The 27,744-nt window shown below is 48.1% G+C and overlaps 2 protein-coding genes across 2 annotated transcripts; one reads left to right on the top strand and one right to left on the bottom strand.

The window, feature by feature from the left end:
• Positions 1-175: 175 nt before the first annotated feature.
• On the bottom strand, positions 176-12,180 carry PSMB5 (proteasome 20S subunit beta 5). The gene is made up of 3 exons (XM_049768678.1): positions 11,950-12,180; positions 10,753-11,059; positions 176-675 (listed from the first exon to the last, which is right to left on the bottom strand). Exons 1-3 carry the CDS (start codon positions 12,145-12,147, stop codon positions 389-391), a joined length of 792 nt encoding a protein of 263 aa, XP_049624635.1. The 5' UTR covers positions 12,148-12,180; the 3' UTR covers positions 176-388.
• Positions 12,181-23,941: 11,761 nt separating this feature from the next.
• Positions 23,942-24,853, top strand: PSMB11 (proteasome subunit beta 11). Its single transcript, XM_049768977.1, has one exon. The coding sequence runs from the start codon at positions 23,942-23,944 to the stop codon at positions 24,851-24,853; it is 912 nt and encodes a 303-aa protein (XP_049624934.1).
• Positions 24,854-27,744: the final 2,891 nt, after the last annotated feature.

The following is a 27,744-nucleotide window of genomic DNA, read 5'->3' as shown; positions in this document are numbered from 1 at the left end:
TCCTTCCTCTCCTTTATTATTAGCATCATGAGTAGGGACATTAATGTATTCACTAGACAATGTCTTCACACCACTGTTTCCTGTAATTACAGTCACTTCCCTCCCACTGCCCTGGCTTATTTGACTGTAAAGTGTTTGGGGGAGGGACCATGTGGACAAAAGACAAAACACAGGCTGAGGTTGAGTAGTGTAATGGTAACAGACAAGAAAGTTAAACAAGAAATCACTCTGGAGCAGCTCATTAATTAGTATCACTGAGGTCAAAGCTCCAGAGCTTTTAAAAAAATGACCGATACAATTTGGGGCCCTGCCATTATGGAACAGGGTGCTGTACTTGTATTGAAAAAAAGTCACCCCAAAGAATGTGAGTGGTCACATCCACCCTCCTTTAGCGGGCAGATCCACTATACTTGTCATGCAGGTCAGCTACATTGTCACTGGAGACTCGGATCCAGCCATCCTCCCGGACGTGGTAGAGGTTGACAGATCCTCCTGAGTAAGCATCTCTGTAGGTTGCTTGGTAGATGGCTCGACGGGCCAGATCATAGGCGCGTTCCACCTCCATGTCATAGGAGTAGCCCCGATCCATGACCCCATAAGCATATACGGAGCCAGAGCCTACAGAGAAGGTGACTCCTGAGATCCGGTTGCCTTCACTGTCCACATAGTAGAGGCCTAGAAAGAGAGATCTGGTTAGCAGAAACAAAAGCAACTACCTCCTGCCCCTGTGCTAGTTCCTTTATCCACCAAGGCAATAATTCCTTCCTTCATGAAACCCAGGGAAGAAAAACAGTGATAAAAGAAAATAGGGCTTTACAAAATTACTTAAAAATGAGAGCCAGGGACCGGAGAGATAGCATGGAGGTAAGGCATTTGCCTTTCATGTAGAAGGACAGTGGATGGAATCTCAGCATCCCATATAATCCCCTGTGCCTGCCAGGGGTGATTTCTGAGCGTAGAGCCAGGAATAGTCCCTGAGTGCTGCCGGGTGTGACCCAAAAAAAAAAAAGAGAGAGAGAGAGCGCCAGATGGGACCAGAGAGGTAGCATGGAGGTAAGGCGTTTGCCTTGCACGCAGAAGGTCGTTGGTTCAAATCCTATATGGTCCCTTGAGCCTGCCAGGAGCGATTTCCGACCCCAAAATCACAAACACACACACACACACACACACACACACACACTGACCCCAAAACCACACAGACACACACATACACCACACACACACTGACCCAAAACCACACATATACTGACCCAAAACCACACACACACACACACAAACACACACACACATACACACAGAGAGCCAGAGAGCTCAAAAGGTAGGAGGAGGATATGCTCTGTAGGCCAAAGTTCAATCCCTAGCACTGCAGGATCCACTGAGCACTGTCTGAGGTTAGCTCTGGGCACTTTGTATTTAAAAAAACCAAACACAGGGTAAAAAGCCAGTATTAAAATGGCAGATCCACGGGCCCGGAGAGATAACACAGCGGTGTTTGCCTTGCAAGCAGCCGATCCAGGACCTAAAGTGGTTGGTTCGAATCCCGGTGTCCCATATGGTCCCCCGTGCCTGCCAGGAGCTATTTCTGAGCAGACCGCCAGGAGTAAGCCCTGAGCACTGCCGGGTGTGGCCCAAAAAACAAACAAACAAAAAAAAAAAAAACAAAAAAAGGCAGATCCAGGGGCCAGAGAGATCCTATATAGCAAGTAAGGTGCTACTTTAAACATAGCCAACCTAGATTCGATCCCTGGCATCCCATTTGATCCCTGAGCACCAACAGGATTGAGTGAGTCCGGAGTGCAGTGGCAGGAGTAACCCGAGAATAACCAGGTGTGGCAAAAAAAAAAAAAAAAAAAAAAGCCAGATTCAGATCATGGTTGGAGCAATAGCATAGCAGGTAGGGTGCTGGCCATGCAGAGCCCTGCTGGGTTAGGTCCATGGCACCCCATAGGGTCCCTGGAGCCCACAAGTAGTGATACTTCCCTCTCCCCCCCAAAAAAAACTTTACAGTTGAACTCCACATATTGGAGAAGTTGAGAAAATAGAACTTTGTACACTGTTGGTGGGAAAGTAATATGGGGCAGCTTTATGGGAAGCAGTGTGGGTGGCAGTGTGGGTGGGCCGGGCGGTGGCGCTAGAGGTAAGGTGCCTGCCTTGCCTGCATTAGCCTTGGGTGGACCGAGGTTCGATCCCCCGGTGTCCCATATGGTCCCCCAAGCCAGGAGCAACTTCTGAGCGCATAGCCAGGAGTAACTCTTGAGCGTTACCGGGTGTGGCACCCCCCAAAAAAAACCAAAAATGAAAACTGGTGGGCCCAGAGAGATAGCATAGCAGTGTTTGCCTGGCAAGCAGCTGATCCAGGACCAAAGATGGTTGGTTCGAATCCTGGTGCCCCATATGGTCCCCTGTGCCTGCCAGGAGCTATTTCTGAGCAGACAGCCAGGAGTAGTAACCCCTGAGCACCGCCGGGTGTGGCCCAAAAAACCAAAAAAAAAAAAAAAAAAAAAACTGGCCTGGAGAACTTGCACAAAGAGTTGGAGCATATGTTCCATGTAGTCCAGTCCCCCAGTTACTCTGGGAGCACCTGCCAAGAACCACTGGGTATGTCTCCCAAAAATACAACAATAAGCAATAATGATCCTATGGCTTATGGAAATTTCTATTTAGCCCATGCTTGTTGAGTATTTATGTAAAGAATTGTGATCACAATCTCAAAAAGATAAGTGCCCTTCCATGTTCTTTGCAGTGCTATGTAAAATAGCCAAGATCTAAAACAAACAAAATGTCTATCCATGGGTCAGATGATAAAGAAAAATTGTGTATCCATGCTAAAAAGAAACAAAACAAAAAAACAAGTAGTGATAGTTGAACATAGAACCAGGAGTAAGCCCTGAGCATTGCTGGGTATGACCAAAAAAAAAAAAAAAAATGAATTAAGTAAAATAAAACACCACATTCAACAACATAATACCCTTCACTCATTGTTTGGACTCTTGGAATACCCAAAAGAAAAGTAAAATTCGGGGCCGGCGAGGTGGCGCTAGAGGTAACGTGTCTGCCTTGCAAGCGCTAGCCAAGGAAGGACCGAGGTTCGATCCCCCGGAGTCCCATATGGTCACCCCAAGCCAGGGGCAATTTCTGAGCGCTTAGCCAGGAGTAACCCCTGAGCATCAAACGAGTGTGGCCTGAAAAACCAAAAAAAAAGTAAAATTCAAATGGCTCAGATTTTAAGCACAAAAATAATCCTAGGCATTATGGAAGATCAGTTTAAAAATAATCTTAGGGGCCAGAACAATTACACAGTGGTAGGGCGTTTGCCTTGTATGTGGCTGACCCACATTGAACCCATTGACCTGGGTTCAATCTCTGGCATCTCATATGGTCATCCAAGCCTGCCAGGAATGATTTCTTTTCTTTCTTTTTTTTTTTTTTTAAGTTTTTGGTTTCACACCCGGCAGCACTCAGGGGTTACTCCTAGCTCCACGCTCAGAAATTGCTCCTGGCAGGCTCGGGGGACCATATGGGATGCCAGAATCTGAACCACCATCCTTCTGCATGCAAGGCAAACACCCTACCTCCATGCTATCTCTCCCCCCTCCCCTTGCCAGGAATGAATTCTAAGCACAGAACCAGGAGTAAGTTCTGAGTGCCACCCGGTGTGGCCCCACCCCAATCTTAGCCCTCAATGTTTAGACTATCTGGGAGAAAAGACATATATCACCTGGTAGAATAAAGCCTACAGTTCTAAATTATATAAAGACCTCCTCTGATCAATCTGGTAATCATTGATAATATCTACGTAGACCTCTTGCATTGAAGTTAGTACACCTTCTGAAATGTTAGTATTTTAGACCTGTTGGGTTTGATAAAAAGTATCTTTATACAAATATCTTTGTTTTGAAGTCAACTCAACAGTGCTCATGAATCACTCCAGATGCTCATGTAGTGTAAGGGGTTAAACCTGGCCGCCTGCATTTTGGCAAAGCATTTACTCTAGGCCATTCCAGTCCAATCTATATACCTATACTGTCTACTATACTAAATCAGCAGTTAAGCAGTTAAGAAAAAGATTATTTGACTTGTATTAAATCAGCAGTTAAGAAGTCTATAGAGAGGTGGGCTGGAGTAATAGTATAGCGGATAGGGCGCTTGCCTTGAATATGGCCAATCCAGGTTTGATTCCTGATATTCCATATGGTCCTGAGTATGCCAGGAGTGATTCCTGGGTGTAGAGCCAGGAAGTAACCTCTGAGCACCACTGGATGTGGCCCAAAAAGCAAAAAAAAAAAAAAAAAAAAAAAAAAAAAAAGAACTATAGAGTATGGAATAATAGCACAGTTAGCCTTGCAGCTGACCTGGTTTTGTTTGATCATGCGTACTCCATATGGTTTCTGAGTGCAGAGCTAGCAGTGAGTCCTGTGTACTACAGAGTGTGGCATAAAAGCAAAAACAAAAATCAACCAGGGATTCCAGCATGAAAAGCATATACTGTACCTACTGAGTTATATATGTCTCTAACAGACACTTCTAAGAATTTCAGGGAGACAGGTATAGTGAAATGATACAGGTACAAGCACTTGCCTTAAAAACAGCTGACCCTTGGGCCCGGAGAGATAGCACAGCGGCGTTTGCCTTGCAAGCAGCCGATCCAGGACCAAAGGTGGTTGGTTCGAATCCCCGTGTCCCACATGGTCCCCCATGCCTGCCAGGAGTTATTTCTGAGCAGACAGCCAGGAGTAACCCCTGAGCAATGCTGGGTGTGGCCCCAAAACCAAAAAAACAAACAAACCAGCTGACCCTAGTTCTATCTCTAGCATAATGTATGGTCCCAAAGCACCATCAGAAACCAGTGACCCCTGATCACAGAGCCATGAGTAGACCCTGAGTATCGCCAGGCATGGCCTCAAAACTCCACAGCAAAAAAAAAAAAAAAAAACACTGGGGAACCAAACTCAGATTATATATTAAACACAAAGCCATATTCCTAGCACACTAATGAGGTTTTTCTTAATTTTGGGGGTTGTTTGTTTTGTTTTGGAGGGCCACAACAGCAGTGTTCAAGGGCTCTGCACTCAAGAATTACTCCTGGTGGTGCTTGGAGGACCATATGGAATGCCAGGGACTGACCCAGGGTCAACTAGGCAAGAGCCCTGGCCTCTGTACTACAGCTCTCGCTCCAATGAGATTTAAAAAAAAAAAAAGATCAATTCCAACTTTTTGATCCCTGTCAGAATCAACTTCCTGTTTCAGATACTTTCAGTGGTTCTCCGGTCCGTAACTGAACTTATTCCTTTTTTGTTTGTTTGTTTGTTTTGTTTTGTTTTTTTGGGCCACATCCGGCGATGCTCAGGGGTTACTTCTGGCTCTGTACTCAGAAATCACTACTGGCAGGCTTGGAAGACCATTTGGGAGCCGGGCATCAAACCCAAGTAGGCCGTGTACAAGTCAAACGTCCTACCACTATGCTATCTCTCCAACCTCACCTCGCTCATTTTTAATCTCATTCATTCTGCACGAAGTAATGACTGACAGTCTCCATAGCAAATGAAGAAGTGGTGGACATTCTATAATTCAAAAAGTACTAGGCAGTTAGTAAGCAAATAAATGCATAAAGCAAAAACAATAGAAGAGATTTTTTTCAAACACTGAGGGATATATTACAAAGAAGGTGACTGGTTGTATTGATTAAAGTGACATTTAACACTGAATGGGGCCAGTGTTAAAAAAAAAACAAAAACATGCTAACGAGGGCCAGAGAGATAGCACAGCAGTAGGGCGTTTGCTTTGCACACGGCCGACCCAAGACAGACAGTAATTTGATTCCCAGCATCCCATATGGTCCCAGGAGCGATTTTTGAGCGCAGGAGCCAGGAGTAATTCCTTAGCGCCGCCAAGTGTGTTTCAAAAGCAAAAACCAAACAACCAACCAAAAACCAAACATGCCAAAGAAAAAACAATTGCTGAGGACATGCTTTGTACGCAGAGATCCAGGTTTGACACCTGCACCTTATGGCCACCCAAAACCAGAGCAGTAATACTGAGTGTCACTGGGTATGCACCGAATCCAAAAACAACGACTGCACGTGGCCAACCTAAGTTCCATCCCTGGCATACCATATGGTCCTTCATATGCACCAGGAGTGATCCCTGAAAGCAGTCAGAATTAAGGAGCACAGCAGAATAAGAGACAGATAACAAGAGGTAAGGTGTTTGCCTTGGACTTAGCTGACCACAGTTCTACTCAGCGCGCTCCATATAGTCAGTCTGCTGAGCTCTGCCAACACAATGCTAAAAGTAAGCCCTGTTGGGGCTAGAGCAATAGGACAGCAAGTCGGGCATTTATTTGCTGACCCAGTTTCAATCCCTCACACCCCATATGGTTCCAAGTGAATCCTAAGTGCAGAGCCAGGAGTAAACCCTAACCATTACCTGTGTAGCTCAAAAACAAACAAAAAAGCCTGGGTCTCCAGCATGCAAAACATGTACTCTACCTTTTGAGCTTCAAATCCTGACAAAAACTAAGAATTTCAGGGAAATGGATGTAGAGAAATGGTACTTACTTTGATTACAGCTAACCCTAGTTCTAGCTCCAGCGTCCCATATGGTTCCCTGCTAAGAGTAACTCCTGAATGCACTCAGGAATAAACCCTGAGCATCACCAGATGTGGATAGCCTCCAGCACCAGGGACCTTGCATACTAGGTTTGCTTCCTAGTGTCACTCCCTCTGAGTACTCTGGGTATACCACTAACACTGACAGCCTGAAAAGTGCTTTCAAAGTATCCACTACTGGGGACCAGACCAATAGAAAAGCAGCTAAGTCTCTTGCCTTGCATTCAGTCAGCCCATGTTCAAACTTTATATGGTACCCCAAAACCCACCAGGTGTGGCACCCAAACAAATAAAAAACAAAGAGGGGCCGGAGCAGTGGTGCAAGTGGTAGGGTGTTTGCCTTGCACACACTAACCTAGGAAAGACTGCTGTTTGATCCCTACCCTCCATGTCCCATATGGTCCCCCCAACCAGGAGTGATTTCTGAGCTCATAGCCAGGAATAATCCCTGAGCGTCATTGGGTGTGGCCCAAAAACCAAAAACCAAAACAAACAAAAAAAACCCAGTGAGAAAGTATACCCTTAAAAAAGACTAAAATAGGGGCCGGAGCAATAGCACGGCAGTGGGTGTTTGCCTTGCAGACAGCTGACCCAGGACAAACCTGGGTTCAATCCTCGGCATCCCATATGGTCTCCCAAGCCAGGAGCAATTTCTGAGTGCATAGCCAGGAGTAACTAACCCCAGAGCATCACTGGGTATGGCCCAAAAAGCAAAAAATAAAATAAAATAGATTGGTTAAGAGATATAGATCAGGGGCCGGGCGGTGGCGCTGGAGGTAAGGTGCCTGCCTTGCCTGCGCTAGCCTAGGATGGACCGCGGTTCGATCCCCCGGCGTCCCATATGGTCCCCCAAGCCAGGAGCGACTTCTGAGCGCATAGCCAGGAGTAACCCCTGAGCGTCAAATGGGTGTGGCCCAAAAAACCAAAAAAAAAAAAAAAAAAAAAAAAAAAAAAGAGATATAGATCAGCCGGAGAGATAGCATGGAGGTAAGGCGTTTGCCCTTCATGCAGGAGGTCATCTGTTTGAATCCCGGCGCCCCATATGGTCCCCCGTGCCTGCCAGGAGTAATTTCTGAGCCTGGAACCAGGAGTAACCCCTGAGCGCTGCCGGTTGTGACCCAAAAACCACAAAAAAAAAAAAAAACACCAGAAACAAGAGATATAGATCAAGCCCCTGACATGAATCTAGTTTCACATGGCCTTTGTAGCCATTTAAAAAATACCTGAAAACTGACAATAGACACAGGTTGAACTTTCTAGAAAGGCATTAAATACCAAAGAGGAAAACAGAAATTTAGTATCAGGCTTATAATTAGGAAATGAGATAAGATCCCTTCACAGCCAAAAACATGCTAAAGAAAAGGCAAGAAATTCCTAATGGCAACCTGCTCGTATTGCAATACAATGGTCATAGTCACACATGGCTACTAAAAACTAGAAACGAAGATAATGTTACATTCTGAAATAGTATTTTAGAAATTTAGGATAAATTGCCCAAAGATGGGGCCGGAGAGATAGCATGGAGGTTAGGGCGTTTGCCTTGCATGCGGAAGGACGGTGGTTCGAATCCTGGCATCCCATATGGTCCCCCGAGCCTACCAGGAGCAATTTCTGAGCACTGCCGGGTGTGACCCAAGAACAAACAAATAAAATTGCCCAAAGATTTATTTAACCTGTTCTGTTTACCTTTTTTGGGTGATGTGTGGCAGGTGTCACATCCAGCCATGCTCAGAGATCACTCCAGGTGGAGTTCAAGGAACCATATGTGGTGCTGGGGGTCAAACCAGTGTCAAACCAGTATACTATACTATACTAGACCGCCCCTTCTGGTCCCTCCCATTACAGTTCTATGGATTTTTTTGCTTTATTTTATTTATTTATTTTGTTTGCTTTACTTTTTTGGGGGGGTGTCACACCGGGTGGCGCTCAGGGGTTACTCCTGGCTAGATGCTCAGAAATTGCTCCTGGCTTGGGGAACCATATGCGACACCAGGGGATCGAACCACGGTCCATCCTAGACTAGCATGGGCAAGGCAGACACCTTACCGCTTGCACCACCACTCCGGCCCCTAATTTTGTTTGTTTTTGAGTCATACCCAGTGGCACTCAGGGGATATTCCTGGCACTATGCTCAGAAATCGCTCCTGGTATGCACTGGGGACCATATAGGATGCTGGGATTCAAACCACCATCTGTCCTAAATCGACTGCGTGCAAGGCAAACACCCTACCACCGTGCTAACTATTGCTCCAGCCCGTGGTTTTTCGCTTTTTGGTTTCCGGGTCACACCCAGCAGTGCTCAGGGGTTACACCTGACTCTGCTCAGAAATCGCTCCTGGCAGGCTCAGGGGACCATATGAGATGCCAGGATTCGAACCACCGTCTGTCTGCATACAAGGCAAACGCCCTACCACTGTGCTATCTCTCCAGTTCCCATTTTTTGGTTTTTATTTTATGTTTGTTTTGGGACCATTACCTCACAGTGCTAAGAGATGATGGCTATACAGGCTCAGGGGGACTATATGGGTACAGGAGATCAAACCCAAGCTAACTGTGCAGGGCAAGTGCCATACCCTTACTTGACAGCTGTGTTGCACTATCTAGTTTCTCATGTTGCTTTTTTGGGTCACACCTGGCGGCACTCAGGGGTTACTTCTGGCTCTGCACTCAGAAATCGCTCCTGGCAGGCTCAGGGGACCATATGGGATGCTGGGAATTGAAGAGGTATGTCCTGGGTCAATTGCATGCAAGACAAACGCCCTACCACTGTGCTATTGCTTGGGTCCTCCTCATGTTGTTTTAATTAGAAAACAATGATGACAGTTTTATGTCTATTAACTATTATTCTTTGGCCCATACCCCCAGCTTTGCTCAGGGGTTATTCCTTAAACTACATGCAGGAATAACTCCTGGCAGCTGTGGGAACATATTGGGGTACCAAAGATCAAAGTTGGTCAACCATGTGTAAGAAAAGTCTCTCCCACTATACTATCTCTTCCACCCCTCAAATACAACTCTTGTGGGGGTTTTGTTTGTTTGTTTTTTGGCCACACCGAGTGGTGCTCAGGGGTTACTTCTGGCTCTGTGCTCAGAAATCATTCCTGGCAGGCTTGGGAGACTATCTGGGATATACCAGGATAGAACATGGGTTGGCCGCATGTGAGGCAAATGCTATTGATCTGACCCTCAAATACAATTTTTTTTTTTTTTTTTTGGTTTTTGGGCCACACCCGGCACTGCTCAGGAGTTACTCCTGGCTATCTGCTCAGAAAAAGCTCCTGGCAGGCATGGGGGACCATATGGGATGCCGGGATCTGAACCAACCAACCTGGATCAGCTGCTTGCAAGGCAAATGCTGCTGTGCTATCTCTCCGGCCCCTTAAATACAATTCTTGATGAGTTTTATTTAATTTTCTGGACCATAGAGGCTACTCCTGGCTCTGTGCTTGGGGACCGTGAAGTTCCAGGGATCAAACTTGAGCATCCCATATTCAAAGCCTGTACTCAGCTCATGAAATAGCTGTTTTGGGGAGTTTCTTTTGAGAAGGAGCAGACCCAACAATGCTCAGGGGTTACTTCTGACTCGACACCCAGGAGTCACTCCTGACAGGCTCAGGGTACCAAAAGGGATATTGGGAATCGAACCCAGTTCAGTAGCTTGGGAAGCAAGTGGCCTAACCACTGTACTTTCTGGCCCCTAAATTGTATTTGATAAAACTTAGGTGAGAAAATAGAAGTAAAAAACACCACGTGTCAAGTCCTACAGGTCTTAACATTTAACCATTGTGACAGATGATGAAAAATTTTGAAAAACTAATGAAACAGCTAAGATCACATGGTGCTAGGTGACACACTGAGATTCTAACTTCATGCCCTTATTTCTTTATGGACCACATTCAACTGCGCTCAGGGCTTACTTAGTCCTGGCAGTGCCAAGTAGGCTTTATGTAGTGCTGGGGCTTGAACCCATGGCAACCGAGTGCAGGACAAGCACCCTGCCCACTGTACTGTTGATCTGGCCCCCGAGCTCCGTGTCTTCTATACCATAATTCTTTCCTTGCAAAGAGAAAGCAAAGGGCCGAGTATCCAGTCAACCAACACCTCCTCCTCCAACAGAATCAGTCTAAGAAATGGGTTCACTCACCAGGGCCTCTCTTATCCCAGCCACAGATCATGGTGCCCATGGAGAGTCCCATGCCTTTATATTGATACACCATGTTGGCCAGCAGCTTGGAGGCTGCAGCTACGGAGATGCGCTCCTTATTGCGCAGCTCATAGATGCGGCACTGTCGGGCTAAGAGTCGCTCCCAGAAGCTGCAGTCAGCGGCGCCCCCAGCCATGGTGCCCAAAAGGTAGGGGTTGATCTCGATCACTTTCTTCACCGTCTGGGAGGCAATGTAGGCGCCCGCAGTGGCTCGGGAGTCGGCAGCGACAATGACTCCATGACGAAACTGTCAGGATAAAGGAGAAGCCAGTCAGCAAGGTAGCCACATCTCCCTCTCTTGCTGTTTGAATACCAGCAAAGGTTAAGATATTGAACCTACATATCTTTTCATAGAGCTGGGTCGCCTCTACGCTGGAATATGGGGATGGATACGACAGCACCAATTTAGAGAAGGGCCAGAGAGATAGTACAGTGGGGTAAGGCGCTTGCCTTGCATGCAGCAGAGCTGGGTTCGATCCCTGGAGCCCCAGAGGGTTCCTGAGTGTAGAGACAGTACTGCTGGGTGTTACCCAAAACGAGAGACAAGAGAGACAGAGAGAGACAGACAGAGGCAGAGACAGAAAGACAAAGAGAAATGCTTTAACAAGGGCCCGGAGAGATAGCACAGCGGCGTTTGCCTTGCAAGCAGCCAATCCAGGACCAAAGGTGGTTGGTTCGAATCCCGGTATCCCATATGGTCCCCGTGCCTGCCAGGAGCTATTTCTGAGCAGACAGTCAGGAGTAACCCCTGAGCAGCGCCGGGTGTGGCCCAAAAACTAAAAAAAAAAAAAAAAAAAATGCTTTAACAAGCAGGGCCAGTTCTGGCAGAGTTGCACCACGACTCCCGACAGTCTGGGCTCCTCACACAGTGCTCCCCCAGCCCTCAGGCTTCTACTCTGGCCCTCCCGCCTCGAAGGGTCATCAGAGTGAACTTAGGGGCCGTCCTAGGGCCATGTTCCGCGCGACTGAGGCCTCCCCCACTTTCCTGCGTAGGAGCTACCGGAGGGGTGTCTTCTTCCACCGACCCCGACCCCCCACCGCCACTTCTCCGGCCAGAGCGAGGGGAGCGTTCCCGCCAAAGGCCCGGCCCTGCCCGGCCTCCGTCCGGTCCCCCACTCGACCCGGCGCAGCCCGCACCTTGAAGGCCAGGGTGGTGGTTCCATGGAGCATTTCGATCTTCGGCTCCTCCGGGACGCCCCAGCCGGGTGCGGCCAGGCTCAACCCATCGCTGGGACTTCCCGGGCCTAGGTCCGACAGATCGGCGGGACCCCCGAGTCCGAAAAACCCGCGCTGATTCACCGACAACGGCGCCTGCAACACGCTAGCCAGCGCCATGTCTAGTCAGGGCAGTGAGGACGCGCCGAGCGGCCGGGCAACGCGACGCCGTCGCAGCCTTCACTTCCTGTTAATGTCGCCGGGCCGCCATCTTAACTCCTGGCTACCACCCGCCCCCACCAACTAAAGAAGGGGGGATTCTAAATTCTTTACACTCTGAATGTATTTGGCTGCCTTCTTTACTTTGGTCATTGCAAACTGGAGGTGAGGTTAGGGAGAAGTACAGAGAAAGCCCTTCCAAAGGCCATATTGAGTGAGTGAAGTCAGGACGGCCATCTTTGAGAAGGGCGTGACTGGTTGAAAATCTCTTCCTAAATCTTAAAGGTAAAGCGCCACCCCACCCCACCCTGCCCAAGACTGGTGTCCAAGCAACTCTTTACTTCTTCAAGGCTTCAAGTACTCTTATTAACGCGATTGAACTTGCTATTTTGTCTTAGGGCATTCTCTCATACATATCGGGGAAAAATAATGTTCTACTCTGAGACCATTTTTCAATGAGATTAACTAACCCACAGTAGGTTGTTATTAAAAAAAAAAAAGCACAAGGAATAAAGTGTTAGACTTTTTGTTTAATAGCCTTAATTGCCACAATCCCCCCGTTCTCAACAGTAACCAACTTTTAAAATGCAATATTCTCTTTATTCCCAACCTTTGGTGAATATTTTCATATGTTATGTATTGCCCAAAAGGCAGAGTCAAGAAGGAAGGGCAAAGGGCCTATTTAATCCACAAACTAGATTCTCAATTCAGCTTCTGTATAACCCAGTCAATACTAATTTACAATCCAGAGACCTAGAGGAGAGTGGAGTCTCCATAAAGATGTACCAAGAGGTTTCCTGACTTAAGCTTCTAAGACAAGCTCTTTATTCAGGAATATGCTATATTTCATCGTCTCTCTCTCTCCCCACCTTCCTTCATTTTCAACCCTTTTGGGAACCATAATAAGCCAGGAGGTGGGCAAATGTATGAAATGTTGCCTCCGGCTTTATAGTTCTATGAAGTCAGTGTCTGGCCTTCTTTGTTGGCTTCCAAGAGAAACATTCATCAACATCTTGCATTTACTTTCCTCTGATGCAGGTCTCAGCTCCCCCTCTTCCCCAGCATAAAGTGAAACTGCTGTATTTTTAATCTTGAAATTTGGCAACCCTTTCCAAGCCTAACAGTCAGAGTGTAATGAAGCAGATCTTTATCTGCGTCTCACACTTGGAGGAGGTGAAATGCAGAGTGACTCTGCTTAGTGAGCATGTATTATTTTGCAGTTAGCCTGCCTTGCAAATAGTCCTCCTGATGTTTCTCATTCTTTGTTCTTTTACTCTACCACTAATAACATTTATACTTTTTGTTTGTTTGTTTTGTTTTTTGGGCCACACCCGATGATGCTCAGGGGTTACTTCTGGCTATGCGCTCAGAAATCACTCCTGTTGGGCCGGAGAGATAGCATGGGGGTAGTGTGTTTGCCTTGCATGCAGAAGAACGATGGTTCGAATCCCAGCATCCCATACGGTTCCTTGAGCCTGCCAGGAGCGATTTCTGAGCGTAAAGCCAGGAGTAACCCCTGAGTGCTGCTGGATGTAACCCAAAAACAAACAAACAAACAAAAAAAAGAAATCGCGGGCCCGGAGAGATAGCACAGTGGCGTTTGCCTTGCAAGCAGCAGATCCAGGACCTAAGGTGGTTGGTTCGAATCCCAGTGTCCCATATGGTCCCCGTGCCTGCCAGGAGCTGTTTCTGAGCAGACAGCCAGGAGTAACTCCTGAGCACCGCCGGGTGTGGCCCCAAAACAAAAAAAGAAAAAAGAAAAAAGAAAAAGAAAAAGAAATCGCTCCTGGCTTGGGAGACCATATGGGACGCCGGGGAATCAAACTGCGGTCCGTCCCAGGCTAATGCGGGCAAGGCAGACGTCTTATTGCTTGCACCACCACTCCAGCCCCAACATTTATACATTTCTTTTTTTTTTTTTTTTTTTTTTTTTTTTTTTTTTTTGGTTTTTGGGTCACACCCAGCAGTGCTCAGGGGTTTTTCCTGGATCTGTGCTCAGAAATTGCTCCTGGCAGGCTCGGGGGACCATATGGGGCGCCGGGATTCGAACCGATGACCTTCTGCATGAAAGGTAAGCACCTTACCTCCATGCTATCTCTCCGGCCCCCATTTATACATTTCTTAAGGCATTTTCATATTTTTTCCAAGTTATAAGTGTCTATTTACCTAGGCTGTAAACCTTTATTTATATTTGGGTTTTGACCCATGCTTAGGGAACCCCTGAGGTCTGTCATATGCCAGGTAAGAGAGCTGTGAGCCTTTAAGTGCAGTTATTTCTCACTATTCTTTTTTGTGCCCACTGTTTGCTTAATACCTGTTTGTCAGATGATTGGATGAAATAACAAGTGTTCTTCTAGTCACAGGTTTGATACCTTGCTCATCTGTTTTCATTTTTGCAGCACCAGGAATTGAAACTAGCGAGGCCTGCTCCCCACTGACTCAGTCCTGGCTTTCCATTCATGACCCCTTTGTTTTCCCTTGGCTTTTGAGTCATACCCAGAGGTGTTCAGGGGTTACTCCTGGCTCTGCACTCAGAAATCTCTGCCAGCAGGCTCGGGGGACCATATGGGATGAATCAAACCCAGGTTCGTACTGGGTAGGCTATGTCTGTGCTTTTGCTCCGGCCCCTCCATTCACCACCTTTGACTTTTTTACTTTTTTTTTTCCAAGTAGACCCAGGCCCCCTACTGGAAACTGTCTTTGACTTCTTATCTCTTTTCTTCCATAGTTACAGAAATATAAATATTCTCCTAATTGATTTTTATTTAATTTTTTGGAATTTGAGCCACACCTGGTGGCACTCAGGAGTTTCTCTTTTTGTTTGTTTGTTTTGTTTTTTTTTTGGGGGGGGGCCACACCGGGTGACGCTCAGGGGTTACTCCTGGCTATGCGCTCAGAAATTGTTCCAGGCTTGGTGGACCATATGGGATGCCGGGGAATCAAACCATGGTCCTTCCTAAGTTAGCCGCGTACAAGGCAAACACCCTACCGCTTGCATCACTGCTCCGGCCCCTCAGGAGTTACTCTTGACTCTGCATTCAGAAATCACTCTTGGCAGGCTCGGGGAACCAAATGGAATACCAGGGATCAAACCTGGTTGGCCATGTGCAAGGCAAATGCCCTACCTGCTGTGCTATTGCTCAGGCCACCTAGTTGATTTTTTGAGCCCAAACTTTAGTCTTTTTTCCCCCAAAACTTTATTCTTTATTCATTTTTCATAGCAGCAGATTGATTTTCCTAAAACATCACCTTATATATCACTTTATGTTCTGTAAACTTCAGCTCTTTCAGCATGGCATTGAAAGCCTTTCATAACTTGTTCCCACATATATTAATTCTCTGCTCCAAAGTCCCTGTTCACAGGAACTCAACAAGAAAGAGCTAGAGAGGTAGTATGGTGGAAGTATGGCTTTCCATGCAGTAGACCTCGGTTCTATCCCCAGTATCACATATCTGTCCTCAATCCCTGTCAGGAATAATCTTTGCACTCAGACCAAGAGTAAATTCTGACCACACTCTAGTGTGGTGCAAAATGAGGAAAGAAGGAAGGAAGGAAGGAAGGAAGGAAGGAAGGAAGGAAGGAAGGAAGGAAGGAAGGAAGGAAGGAAGGAAGGAAGGAAGGAAGGAAGGAAGGAAGGAAGGAAGGAAGGAAGGAAGAAAGGAGGGAGAGAGCTCAGTGGCAATGGGAGCATCTGCTTTGCATGCAGAAGGCCTAGCTTCAATTTCTGGAACTACAAGATCCTCCAAACTCCTCCTGCAGCAACTTCAGAGCTGGGAGTAATTCCTGAGTAATTCCAAGAATTTTGAGTATATCTCTAAATTTATTTATTTATTTATTTTTGTTTTGTGATCGTACCTAATTGTACTTAGGACTTAATTACTGGCTCTACACTCATGAATCACTCCTAACAGTACTTGGGGACCATATAAAATCTCAGGATTGAACCTAGGTTAACCACCTAGGTAACCTAGATAAGGCAAATACTCTACCTGCTGTACTATCTCTCTGGTCCCAGGTCCAAATTTTTTTTGTTTAGGGGCAGGAGAGGTGGCACTAGAGGTAAGGTGTCTGCCTTGCAAGCGCTAGCCAAGGAAGGACCGCAGTTCCATCCCCCGGCATCCCATATGGTCCCCCCAAGCCAGGGGCGATTTCTGAGCAGGAGTAACTCTGAGCATCAAACAGGTATGGCCCAAAAAGCCAAAGAAAAACAAAACAAAACAATTTATTTTGTTTAGTTTTTGAGTCACAAGCGGTGGTGCTCAGGGGTTACTTCTGGCTCTGTGCTCAGATATCACTCCTGGCAGGCTCGAGGGATCATATGGGATGCTGGGAATTGAACTGGGGTCCATCCTGTGTTGGCTGCATGCAAGGCAAAAACCCTACCACTGTGATATTGCTCTGATCTCATTTTTTAAAAAGGAAAAAGGGTTGAGGCTGGAGAAATAGCATAGAGATAGGACTTTTGCCGTGCACACATCCAACCCCAGATGGACCACGATTCGATTCCCGGCATCCCATATGGTTCCCTGAACCTGCTGGGGGCGATTTCTGAGCACAGAACCAGGAGTAACCCCTGAGCGCTGCCAGGTGTGGGGGAAAAAAAAAAGAAAAGAAAAAAGGGGCCAGTGAGATGGTAGAGTACGTAGGTCACTTGCCTTACAAGCAACCAACCCAGTTTGATCCCCAGCATCCAATGTGGTTTCCTGAGCACCACCAGGAGTGATTCCTGAGTGCAGAGCCAGGAATAAACCATGAGCATTGCCAGGTATGGCTCTTCACACCTCCTCCCAAGCCCCCAAATAAAAGTTGCTTAGATGTTAAGTCTTTATTTTATTAATCCTAAAGCAGAAGCAAAGCTGATATAAAGTGGTGCGTCCACCCTGTCACATAGGGGCATAGCAGGAACCAGGACCCTGTCCAACTCTGCTATTTTTTTGTTACTCACTTGGGGAACAGGCCTCCCCAGAGGCTGGCTTCTCAACCTTTGCTCTGATGAGTATTGCAGCTCCTTTTCACAACAGCATATTTCAACATTCTCCTCTCTTCCTTTCCCTAGCCCACCTCCATTTCTGCTGGAGCCTCACATGTTTGCGTCACCACTCATAGAGGAAACTGTTGCAGACCCTGGGAATCTCTCATCACCTCTTCTTCTCAACACACCCTCCTGTATTCTTTTATTTTGTGGAGAATGAGGTGGGGAGTGAGGATGTTTTGAGCTACTCTAAAAGGTGCTCAGGGATTAGTCCTGGCTGTATTCTGGGACCATATGTGGTGTGAGTGCCAGGGTTGGCTGTGTGCAAGGCAAGTGCCTCCCACCCTGTACTCTCTCCAGCATTTCAGGCTGTTCTCGAAGAGGGTTCTGGGTTGTGTGAGACAAGCTGTACTCTCTCCAGCCCTTGACACAAACACTGCGACCTTCTATCTCAAGCTGAGAGGTTTGTATGAGGCACCAGTTCTCATCTTCATATGTCTATGTCGTGGGGGGGGGGGTTGTCCTTTTTTTTGGGAGTCACACCCGGCAGCGCTCAGGGGTTACTCATGTCTCTGTGCTCAGAAATCGCCCCTGGGAGGCTCAGGGTCCATATGGGATGCTGGGATTCGAACCACCATCCTTCTGTATGCAAGGCAAACGCCCTATCTCCTATCTCCATGCTATCTCTCTGGCCCTCGTGGGGGATCTCTCTCTCTCTCTTATTTTTGTTTTGTTTTATGGATCACACCTGGTGGTGCTCCGGGGTTACTCTTGGCTCTGTGCTCAGAAATCGCTCCTGACAGGCTCTGGGGACCATATGGGATGCTGGGAATAGAACCGTGGTCCATCAGGGTTTGTATGTGTGCAAGACAAACGCCCTACTGCTGTGCTATCTCTCCAGCCCTTTTGTCTCCTTTTTAAAAATTGTGTTTCATTTTGGGGTCACATCAACAGTACTAGGTTCACTCCAGGTAGAGTGTGGTTGGGATCAAGCCAGATCTGTATGCACTGCACAGCTCCCTCTGAAGCCCTGCTTTTATTGCCTTTTGCTTTCTGGGCTGGGCTCACTAGTCCTAGTGGGCTTAGACGTGTGTGTGTGTGGGAGGTACTTCCACTTTCATGCCTGCATTCTCCTTCTGGGCCAGTGGACCTGTTGGATGAGTATCCTGTATGTCTTCCTAGAGCTGTGTTGACTCAAGCACTGGACGGCCACTTCCTTTTCTTTTGTTTCTGTTTTTTATATATATTTAATTAATTTTATTAATTAATTATTAATTAATTATTTTTGGGCCACCCCCGTTTGATGCTCAGAGGTTACTCCTGGCTAAGCGCTCAGAAATTGCCCCTGACTTTGGGGGGGACCATATGGGATGCTGGGGGATCAAACCGCAGTCCTTCCTTGGCTAGCGCTTGCAAGGCAGACACCTTACCTCTAGCGCCACCTCGCTGGCCCCTATTTTTATTTTTTTACTTTAATTTTTATTATAAATATTTAAGCACCATGATTACGAGCATGTTTATAGATGGGTTTTAGTCATAAACAGAATACCCCCCTTCACCAGTACAACATTCTACCACCAATGGCCCCCTCCTCCCCCACCCTGGACGGCCACTTGTGAGGTGATGGTCCTTTACCTAACACAGCGACTGCCAGCATTTCAGGCCCCGCTCTTGGTTCAACATCTTTCTCTCCATTCAGGCCACTAGTGAAAACCTCTCCCCACCCCACCCAGTGGCTGTACTGCTGCTACTGCTCTGGGTCTGTGTTTTTGCTCCCACGTGGCCCCTGAGAGTCAGTGTCTAAATGTTCTTACCATAATAGCAACACTGGTAATTATAGGAGGTGAAGGATGTGTTAATTGGCCTTATTGTAGTAAACATTTTGCAATATGTGCACGTACCAAATCTTCACATTAACTTATACAATCTTATATACCAATTAGGATTTAAGAAAGCCTGGAGAGGGGAGAAAGGAATGATAAGTGCAGGAGTTCACAGTAGGGAGACTCAGTCCAGATTGCCCAGGAGGACAGAAGGAGGCCACAGAGTGGATTCATTCCTTTGAAAATCTTGTGTCTATTGGCTCCTTCAGTCCAGAGTCTCTGTTCTGTCAGCCTAAACCTGGGAAGAATGTTCAGAGTAAGTGGTACTTAAGCCAAACTTTGAAGGATAGGGTGTGAATAGATGAGGGAGAGGTGTGAGGCATGTTAGGAACAGAATAAAGATTGTGTGGGGATGGGTTAGGATTGGATCATGGGGTCTTAAATGCTAGCCAGGGCTGGGGAAGGTGGTTTGGATTTGTAGCCCTTCAAGTGTTCTCAGTAGAGGACACACAGAGGCTGCTGTGTTAAGGTATTCTACAGGATACTTAGCAGAAGTGTCAATGTGTGGACAGGGAGGCCAGCAGCTGGGTTTCACCCAGAGGTCCTCAGCCCACTTGCTAATGACTAGGGAGGTCACAATCCCCCCCATGTAAGAGTCTAAAACCTAGTCTTTATTTAGTTATTATTTTAAATTTATTTAACGAGGGGCCAAGTGATAGTACAGTGTGTAAGGAATTTGTGTTACTACTCGGCTGACCTGGGTTCGATCCCCGAAACCCCATATAGTCTTCTGAGTTCTTCCCTGAGCATAAAGCCAGGAGTAAACCACTGAATTTAGGCTTAGAAGGAGCTATTCTTGGGGCTGAGCAAAAGTAAAGCAAATAAGGCACTTACTTTGCATGCTGTAGGCTCAGGTTCAATCCCTGACATTCCATATGGTCCCATGAGCCTGTCCAAGTATAAGTAAGTGCAGTCAGGAGTAACCCCTGAGCATTGCTAAGAGTGGACCAAAATCCAAAAAGAAAGAAAGGAGAAACTGGGGCCGAAAAGATAGCATGGAGGTAAGGAGTTTGCCTTGCATGCAGAAGGTCAGTGGTTTTGAATGCTGGTATCCCATATGGTTGCCCAAGCCTGCCAGGAGTGATTTCTGAGTGTGGAGCCAGGAGTGACCCCTGAGTGCTGCTGGGTGTGATCCAAAAACCAAAAAAAAAAAAAAAAAAAAAAAGGAAAGAAATAAAGAGAGGAGAAACTTCTTTTGTGAGGGAGAAAGTGAATGTTGGTCCACACCCTGTGGTGTTCAGGCCTTACCCTTGGTTCTGCACTCAAGGATCACTTTGGCAGGGATCAGGGGGACCATAAGTGGTGCCAGGGATCTAATACAGGCTTGACTGAGTACAACGCAAGCGCGTTAAGCCCCTTACTATCTTTCTGACCCAGGAGGAAACATTATTTTCATTTTATTTGTTTGTTTATTTATGTATTTATTCATTCTTTGGTTTGGGGGCCACACCCAGCAGAGCTCAGGGGTTACTATGGATCTGGGCTCAAAAATCATTACTGGCATTATGATCAAAAATCATTCCTGGGGGCCCGGAGAGATAGCACAGCGGCGTTTGCCTTGCAAGCAGCCGATCCAGGACCAAAGGTGGTTGGTTCGAATCCCAGTGTCCCATATGGTCCCCCGTGCCTGCCAGGAGCTATTTCTGAGCAGACAGCCAGGAGTAACCCCTGAGCACCGCCGAGTGTGGCCCCCCCCAAAAAAATCATTCCTGGAAGGAATACCATATGGGATGCGGGGATTGAACCCAGGTGGGCCAAGAGCAAGGCAAAGGCCCCTACCCGCTGTGTTATTGCTCTGCCCCCTAGAAAAGACATTCTTTATTATTTTATTTATTTATTTATTTATTTTAGGTCACACCCAGTGCTCAGAGGTTACTCCTGGCTGTCTGCTCAGAAATAGCTCCGGGCAGGCACAGGGGACCATATGGGACACCGGGATTTGAACCAACCACCTTTGGTCCTGGATCAGCTGCTTGCAAGGCAAACGCCACTGTGCTATCTCTCCGGGCCGAAAAGACATTCTTATCTCTTCTGTAGGTGCCTCATGTGGCCTTGCATGAGGAAAAAACAGGGGTGGTGGGAACTCAGTGTGGCCTCCAGTGTGGCCTCCCATCTGCTAATCTTTCCAAGGAGGCGACCCATTTTCTGTCCTGAGGCTCCAGAAAATGTTAGATAGTGGCCACATCAGTGTGCTGTCAAGGGAGCCCTGGCATTTCTGGGAATAATCCCATACCCCACAGCAACCCCTAACTGGTGAAGTTCAGGAAAACAGACTCTAGGTAGTGCTAGAAGTAGCAAGCATCCAGCTACTACGGCTGATTTAAGACTTACGTTCATCAGGAAAGTACTAACATTGGATGTTTCACCTGCCTTGGAACTACAAACCATCCCTCCTGATATGTGTGAGGCTTCAGGCAGAAAGGAGAACTTACCTATAGAGAGGTCAAAGCACAGATGGTAGTGTGCTGGCCTTGTATGTTGCCAAGCCTGGTATCCCATATGGTTCCCCAATCCCCTCTAGGAGTGATCCCTAAATACAGAGGGAAGCATCACCTAAGCATCATTGAGTGTTGCTCCTAAACAAACAAATAAATAAATATAAAGAGGTCCAGGAGAGAGAAGATGCCTTTATTCCTTAAGCCCCATCCTCAGAATGCCCAGGGTACAAGAGCCACTTACCGTGTGGGAGAAACTATTCACCCAATACCCATCAGATAAGGGGCTAATATCCAAAATATACAGGGCACTGACAGAACTTTACAAAAAAACCCCATCTAATCCCATCAAAAAATGGGGAGAAGAAATGGACACTTTGATAAAAAAAAGAAATACAAATGGCCAAAAGACACATGAAAAAATGCTCCTCATCACTGATCATCAGGGAGATGCAAATCAAAACAATGATGAGATACCATCTCACACCAGAGATTGGCACACATCACAAAGAATGAGAACAATCAGTGCTGGCGGGGATGTGGAGAGAAAGGAACTCTTATTCACTGCTGGTGGGAATGCCGTCTTGTCCAACCTCTATGGAAATCGATATGGAGATTCCTCCAAAAACTGGAAATTGAGCTCCCATTCGACCCAGCTATTCCACTCCTAGGGATATACCCTAGGAACACAAGAATACAATACAAAAGCCCCTTCCTCACACCTATATTTATTGCAACACTATTCACAATAGCAAGGCTCTGGAAACAACCAAGATACCCTTCAACAGACGAATGGCTAAGGAAACTGTGGTACATATACACAATGGAATATTATGCAGCCGTCAGGAGAGTTGAAGTCATGAAATTTTCCTATACATGGATGTACATGTAGTCTATCATGCTGAGTGAAATAAGTCAGAGGGAGAGAGAGACACACACACAGAATAGTCTCACTCATCTATGGGTTTTAAGAAAAATAAGTCATTTTTGCAACAATCCTCAGAGACAATGAGAGGAGGGCTGGAACTTCCAGCTCACTTCAAGAAGCTCACCACAAAGAGTGGTGAGTGCAGTTATAGAAATAACTACACTGAAAACTACCATAATCATGTGAATGAATGAAGGAACTGGAAAGCCTGTCTAGAGTATAGGTGGTGGGGGTGGGATGGAGGGATTTTTGGGACATCGGTAGTGGGAATGTTGCACTGGTGAAGGGTGGTGTTCTTTACATGACTGAAACCTAATCACAATCATATTTGTCAGAGAAGTGGAGATAGGCTTCAGTTTGCCTTATCCTGGCCCTTCAGAAACTTTCTGCCCTTCTGCAAGGCCCCTCATACCAGAGAAGACTCTTTTTTTTTTTTTTTTGGTTTTTGGGTCACACCCGTTTGATACTCAGGGGTTACTCCTGGCTATGCACTCAGAAGTTGCTCCTGGATTGGGGGACCATATGGGACACCGGGGGGATCTAACCGCGGTCCGTCCAGGCTAGCGCTGGCAAGGCAGGCACCTTACCTTTAGAGAAGACTCTTTTTAATCTCCTTTTTCTTCTGTCCTGTTGCAGGTCGGTTCCCCTTAGCCTCTACCCACCACTTTTATTTTGTGGGAAGGGGTTTGGTCCACACCTGGAGATGTTCAGGGCTTACTCCTGCTCTGTACTTAGGAATTACTTCTGTTGGGCCTTGAGGGACCATACAAGATGCCGGGTATCAAACCCGGATCAACCACATGCAAGGTAAGTACCCTAACCACTGTACTATCCCTCTGCCTTCCCCATGCCTTTTTATTGTTGTTTGGTTTTGGTTTGGGGTCACATTTGCTGATGCATAGTGTTGTTCCTGGCTCAGCACTCAGGGGGCCACTCCAGGCAGTACTAGGGTGACCATGTGTGTTGGGAGGGACCCAGCATGTAGAGTTACACTCCAGGCCTTTGAGCCATTTTCCTGCCCCTCAGTTCTCCTCTTTCCCACCTTGACTGTGAGATGAAAGTGTGATCAGAGCAGGCTCCCTGGTTAGCTCCTGCCAAGGAGATTTCATTGTCTCAACTTCAGTTCTGGGCCTGAACCCCTGAAGGCAGGTTTGATTTCCCTGTGCCCTGCACAGAACAATTCAGCAGTTCTGTTCCTCCCTTTGCAGTTATCCCAGCCCCCACCCACTCCAGCGCCTTGAGGATGACAGACAGGAGACTCCATGGGGACGCTCAGTTGAGTCCTGGGCAGCAGCTTTCCTGCCCCAGCTGGTCAGGTCTCCCCACTGGTCCTAGGGGAGGGTGCTTGCTCCCTGAGCCAGACTGTCTCCAAGCCTCTACTCTGGGATCAGGACAAGGGACTAGAGACTCTTGTCTGGTTCACTGCTCCTGGCTGTAGCCCAGCTTTTCCTTAGAGTCCCATTCCCTGTCCCCTGTCTCCTCCCCTAAGCCCAAAGTCCTTGCCTGCCTCCTTCCCACCTTCACTTAGCTCCAGACATGGCTCTGCAGAACGTCTGCAAGTGGCAGTCCCAGGATGCCCAGGAAACCTCGCCTCGCCTGCCTCCACTGAGTGGCTGGGTGGTACCCCGGGGCTGGGACCCGAATACCTTCCTGCAGGTCCACGGCCCCAGGCTGGCCCATGGCACCACCACCCTGGCCTTCCGCTTCCAGCATGGAGTCATCGCCGCTGCAGATACACGATCCTCCTGTGGCAGCTACGTGGCCTGTCCGGCCTCCCTCAAGGTGATCCCGGTTCACCGGCACCTCCTGGGTACCACATCGGGCACCTCAGCCGACTGTGCCATGTGGTACCGGGTGCTGCAGCGGGAGCTACGGCTGCGGGCCCTGCGAGAGGGGAAGCTGCCCAGCGTGGCGGGTGCTGCCAAGCTCTTGTCGACTCTCATGGCTCCTTACCGGGGGCTGGACCTGTGTGTGGCCACTGCCCTGTGCGGCTGGGACCACTCAGGCCCTGCACTCTTCTATGTCTACAGCGACGGGACTCGCCTGCAGGGGAACATTTTCTCTGTGGGCTCCGGTTCTCCCTACGCCTATGGCGTGCTCGACCGAGGCTACCGTTACGACATGAGCATCCAGGAAGCCTACGACTTGGCTCGCCGGGCAGTGGTCCATGCCACCCACCGCGATGCCTATTCGGGGGGGTCAGTGGACCTTTTCCATGTGCGGGAGAGTGGGTGGGAGTATGTGTCCCGCAATGACGCCTGGGGGCTGTACTCGGAGCTGCAGAAGTTTCCAGAACCCTACAAGGATGAGGAGGAAGAAGAGGAGTCCAGCCAGGCCAATCCAGAGCCTGTCACGCTTTCCAGAGCGGAAGACAGTGGGGATTCTTTGGAGGGACCAGCACCCACAGATACTGGGATGCTTGCAATGCAAGGACACCTACAGGGTTAGAGGAGGTACCGTGAGAGAAGGACAGGACTGGGTTGGGGGAGGGCTGAGGAACGAGCTGGAGAAGGGAACAGTCTCCCAGCTCAGCTTTCTTTGCTCCGAGTCTTCATCTCATCCTGCCTCACCTCCCAGAGCTCTTGGCAGCTCCACCTCCCATGGACATATTGTGATTGAGCCTCAATAGATGGTCCAGCCTCCTGTCGGCGTCATGTCCTTCTTTAGAAGCAAATGCTGCCCCCAGCCCCCAGCTCATTCCACACCCTCCTTTCTCCTTCCTCTCTGCCAGCTTCTCACCTGCGCCAGGTCAGGGAGAGAATATGGGACCCAGGCTGGGGGGCCCTTCATGGCCACCTTCTCTGCTCCCCTGCACTGCCCAAACTCTGCCACTAGACACAGGGCTCAAGAGCATCCTCTGAGGTAAACATTCACACACTGCAGAAGAGGTCACAGGGTCAAAGATTTGTGTGACTTGCTCACAGTGACAGGAAGGATGGATTTGGCCTTCTGCTTGGTGCTTCTGGAGCAGTTATCCTCCCTACTTCCCTCACCCCATCCCTCGCACTTTCATTTCCCTCTCCCCTCTTCCCTCTCCTCTCCTGTCTCCTCTCTCATCTCTCCTCCTTTCCCCTCCCTCCCTCCCCACCTGGAATATTTTTGAGAGTCATGGAGAGTGGAGTGGCTGGGTCAGGCCCACCTGGTGAGGGTCTGGAGGGGTGAGGCCAGGGAAGCAGCTTCCACAGCCTCTCTGCCCCCTACCTGGAGCCACTGTCAGTATCTAGGTGTCCAGGTCCCTCCTGGAGACTCCTCTTTCCCTTGTACAGGCCCTCCTTGACTCCACACAGGAATGAAGGGAGGGAGGAGCAGAGACTGTGGGGGAGTGTGTGTGTGTGGGGTTGGCACATCCTCTTCCCCTGCTGCTCCCCTGCTATCAGAGCCTTGGCTGGGCTCGGAGGATGAGGTTCACGATGGACCCTGACCCTCTCAAATGGGGAGAAAGAAGGGGTGAGCAACAGAGGGGCCCTCCGGAAGGTTTTCTTCCTACCCTTCAGTAGTCCAATCCCTACACTGCACCTAGGCCTGAGCAGGCAGCCTGGCCTTCAGGAATGACTGGGAAGGAAGGAGGAAGGATCAGGGAACCCCAAGAAGGTGCTGGAGAGGAAATAGCTGCAGCTGAAGCACATTTATATAGAGAAATCCCAGGTTCTATCCCCAGCACCAAATGGTCCTGTGAGCACTGTTTGGTTATCCCTGAGCACTGTAATAGGAGTAGCCTCTGAGCACTGCATCCCAGATTCAAGTGCTTGATGGCCTTGGGAAGGAAGAGCCATCTGCAAGTCTAGAGCCATGCTGGATCTGTTTCCTCATACTTGTGAAGTGAGGACTCTACCAGAGTCCACCCCTAGCTGCCAGAGGGGAGGGCCAGTTGTGCTGACTTGAGATACACTCAAAGGTCTTACCAGCAACTCCATTTGCTTCTTTTTAGGGTTTTTTTTTTTGGGAAGGAGGGGGGCAAACCTGGTAATGCTTGGAGCTACTACCAGCTCTGTGCTCGGGAGTCATTCCCAGCTGTGCTCAGGGGATCCAGTGATGTCAGGGATCGAATCCTACATGCAAAGCCAACACCTTAGGATTGAATTCAGTTCTACTGTGTACAAGGCAAGTGCCTTAATTCCTGTTCTGTCTCTCTACAATTCTTTACTGAGGAGGTAAGGGAGGGCTGGGAGGCAAAACCCCAGAACCCACATTCGTGACCCCTACCTATTTACCTAGGAGAGGCCCTGACTGTCCTAAGAGTGAGAGAGTGAGCAAGAGAGCGAGAGAGAGAAGAGATCCATGGGCCTTGTGCAGTTTGCATGAGAGAGTGCTGGATTTGATCCTAAGTACCTCACAGTCTACCAAGCACTGTCAGGAAAGTCCCCTGAACAGGGACTAGTCCTTGCTTGCTTTGTTCCCTCCAAAAACTAGCATGGTAGTCAAGATTCAGGCTTTCTTCTCACCTTCCTCAATCACCAGCAGGAACCAGACTGTCTTCTGCTGTCCATCTATTATTTTTTCTCTTTCTCTTCATTTTTGGGGGGCCTTTGGAGCTATACCTTGTAGTGCTCAATAGCTATTCCTGACTCTGCTCAAAAGTGACTCCTGGGATATCAGGGACCAAACTAAGCTCAGCCACATGTAAAACAGACACCTTACCCATTTCCCCCCCCCCCCCTCCTCTGGCAGCATTTTAGTATTTTGTTTATTTAATTGGCTTTTTGGCCACACCTGGCAGCACTCGGGTTACTCCTGGTTCTGTGCTCAGAAATTACTTCTTGCAGGCTCAGGGGACCATATAGGATGCCCAGGATCAAACACAGGTTGGCTGCGTGCAAGGCAAACGTCTGACACGCTGTGCTATAGCTCTGGCCCCTTATTTTTGTTTTTGGGGCCACACTTATCAGTGCTCAGGGGGCCATATGGGATGCTGAGGTTTGAACCTGGGTCTGAGACATGCAAGGCAAAGGTACCTGTTGTACTATAGCTCATTCTACTGTTGGTGTGTGTGTGTGGGGCTCTTGAGCCCTTTAATTTTTTTTTTTTTTTTTTTGTGGTTTTTGGGTCACACCCGGCAGTGCTCAGGAGTTATTCCTGGCTCCAGGCTCAGAAATTGCTCCTGGCAGGCACGGGGGACCACATGGGACGCTGGGATTCGAACCGATGACCTCCTGCATGAACGGCAAATACCTTACCTCCATGCTATCTCTCCAGCCCCGAGCCCTTTAATTTTTATTTCTTCTCTCTCAGTAACCTGACTTCTCCTTCCTGCTCCTCCTCTATCTTAATTTCCTTGGACAGTTTGAAACCAACAGGAGCCTAGAGGGCTGGTAGTGAGGGTCTGGATAAAGTCATCACTC

The sequence above is a fragment of the Suncus etruscus genome, chromosome 2 (genome assembly GCF_024139225.1).
Source record: "Suncus etruscus isolate mSunEtr1 chromosome 2, mSunEtr1.pri.cur, whole genome shotgun sequence".
In the NCBI taxonomy this organism is placed as follows: domain Eukaryota; kingdom Metazoa; phylum Chordata; class Mammalia; order Eulipotyphla; family Soricidae; genus Suncus; species Suncus etruscus.
Note: the sequence above shows the minus strand (reverse complement) of the source record. Positions and strands in the feature narration are given on the sequence as shown.